Source organism: Plectropomus leopardus, chromosome 12 (genome assembly GCF_008729295.1).
Source record: "Plectropomus leopardus isolate mb chromosome 12, YSFRI_Pleo_2.0, whole genome shotgun sequence".
Taxonomy (NCBI): Eukaryota; Metazoa; Chordata; class Actinopteri; order Perciformes; family Serranidae; genus Plectropomus; species Plectropomus leopardus.
In genome coordinates this window covers 27,805,651-27,808,150 of record NC_056474.1, presented here as the reverse complement: position 1 = coordinate 27,808,150, position 2,500 = coordinate 27,805,651, and the positions used below count along the sequence as shown (strand labels likewise).

Below are 2,500 nucleotides of genomic sequence, written 5' to 3'. Positions count from 1 at the left end.
TGTGGCTTGCCGATATTAAGATACAAACCACAGCCAAACAACTTATACAGATTAATATGCATATACAGAGTATGCAAATGGTCTGCAAAGACACCGATAAGGCATTTGCATTTAACTCATGTAAATTCATGTAAATTATAAATATTCTTTAAATAGTAATCATCACGAAACATGTTTACAGAGCATAAATAACCATTTATATTTGCGTTCTTGGATAGTAATACACACACACACTCTCTGATGTTTTATATCATTGTGTGCATGTGTGTTCATTTTATATTCAGGTGTTTTCGTGTGTGCAGTTGGTTATGTGTTTGAGAGTTACCTTGCTGTCGATCTCACTGCTCCCCAGAGCGGTCTGGATGACGTAGAGAAGCGCGTCTGTCAGGCCCTCGCACTCCCTCATCCGCCTACGGGCTTCCTCACCTGCTGAACTCACATTCCTGTTACGCACGCACACACACACACACACACAAACACATACACCTCATCAATGAAAAGTCAAACTGAAAACTGAGCATGCAGCACAGGTCCAGAATATCATAAACACACAACCTGAATCGCCCAGTAGTTTCACACCACTTTACGTGATACTGCACATGTATTTGTGTCTGAGTGACACACAGGAGAGCGAGCCTGAGTGTAATGCCCTTTAAATGTCAGACTATTAAAGATGGCTCGGAGATGCTCGTGCCCTCAGTGTCAGTGAGAAATGGCAGCCAGTTTCCAAAAGTCCATTAGGTGGATTTGTTTTCCCGGGTTCTTAATAACAATCTTCACCATTTTAGTCTAAAACTAATCTGTGGCACGGGGCATGTTGTTACACAGCTGTGCTGTTATACATTATGCATTTGCTTATCTTAACTGTGTTAATGCCTAAATGCTCAATTTGGTCTTAAATTGGCTTTAGTGCTATTAGGATTGTAGAACACCAGCTATGTCAGTAAGCCTTCTGACTGCAAATGAATGCTAATGTTGCTCCATGTCCATCTTAAAGGAAAACTGCAGTTTTTTACAACCTGGAGCCAATATTCCCATGTGTTTGTGTCTAAGTGAGTGGTTAAAACAACAGTTTTTTAAAATTGATCCAGTATTGAGTGAGACTACTGCAATTGGCAATGGTGAAACAGGCTGCAATGTAACCACTCTGGTAATGTTTGCACCATCAATTAGTGGCTGTGTCCAACAAAGCCTTTTTTTTTCTCTTCAGCTAAAAATGCCAAGCTCTCCTCAGGAAAAACGCCCAGCTGGGAGCGTGTGAGAGTGCTTTGGAGGCGCAGAGTTTTTTCGGCTGAGAAGCTTTGACTGCATCTAATTGCTATGATACGGAATACCTGCGTGAGTAAATGTGTCGGAACAAGGTAGAGCATGCTTTGGAAGAGGGAAGGGCTGAAGGAAGAAGAGAGGACAGACTCCCCAATGAGTTCATGAGAGGAAGCATATACAGTATATTAACATATTTCTCCTCCAATATTATTGTTGTTGTTGTTGTTGTTGTTGTTGTTGTTGTTGTTGTTGTTGTTCAGCACTTGTTCATGTAAGATGTGATGGTTTGTCCTCGTGGTATTCCTCCTCCATCATTAATGAACGGCCAAAGTAAAAGCAACAAGTGCGGTGTTTTTACCCAAGGTTGAAATTTTTCAACTCTGGGTGCACTGAAAAAAATGCAATTGTTCTTTCCACTCAGACACTGAGTGTCACTTAGACACAAACACGTAGGAAAATGGGGCCTGGGTTGGAAAATACCAAAGTTACACTAAATAGGCAACTGCTTGCTATGCCTTATTAACTTAATTAGGCAATAGATAAAGAGTGTGTGTGTGTGTGTGTGTGTGTGTGACATTCAGCTTGTTGTGGACATGGCATAAACACAAACAATGTGAAAATGTAAAAAGCACTTAAATTATACTTTTAAACCACTTTATGTGCTTCTTTCTTTCACATGTCTCTTTTATTTTAGATACCACCTGTTAATGGATTCAATTAAATTAACCTCAGTCAATTTGGCATAATTAATCCCTCTGAAGCATTCCCTTGCAAGGCAACAGGGCTGCAGATTATCGCTCATTATGATCTTTTAGTGTGAAGAATCTTAATAATGAGAGGGAAAAAACCACACTGCTGGAAAAAAAAAGGTTATACGTCTACTGGGGAGCTCTGAAACTGAACAGTATTTGATTATTCCATAGTGTGCTGCTGCTGTGAGACAAACTGCAGTGACAAAAATGTCACTGTTTTGGTAACAACAGGCAGAGACTGTCTGTTGCCTTTAATTCTATAATCAAAAGCAGGATTCTGCTGGATGTGCCTGCATGAGTGTTTGAAATGTGTTTTGTTTAAACTGAATTCTTTGTTTCTTATTTTAAAAGAAACAATCCAGCTATTTTCAATCAAAACACATTTTGCAAATTAGCGTCCAGACCAACTAGTACAACATGAGAATTAATCAACCGGTTATTGAACACTTTTGCTGCTAATGACCTTGCCAAAATTCCTCCCA

The 2,500-nt window shown here is 39.7% G+C and overlaps 1 protein-coding gene across 1 annotated transcript in view; it reads right to left on the bottom strand.

The window, feature by feature from the left end:
* The window catches only part of ctnnd2b (catenin (cadherin-associated protein), delta 2b), a 161,759-nt gene that overhangs the window by 27,938 nt on the left and 131,321 nt on the right, over positions 1 to 2,500 (bottom strand). Inside the window, exon 15 of the mRNA XM_042497886.1 lies at positions 326 to 443. Coding sequence (XP_042353820.1) covers positions 326 to 443 — 118 coding nt within the window. The remainder of the gene's footprint in view (positions 1 to 325; positions 444 to 2,500) is intronic.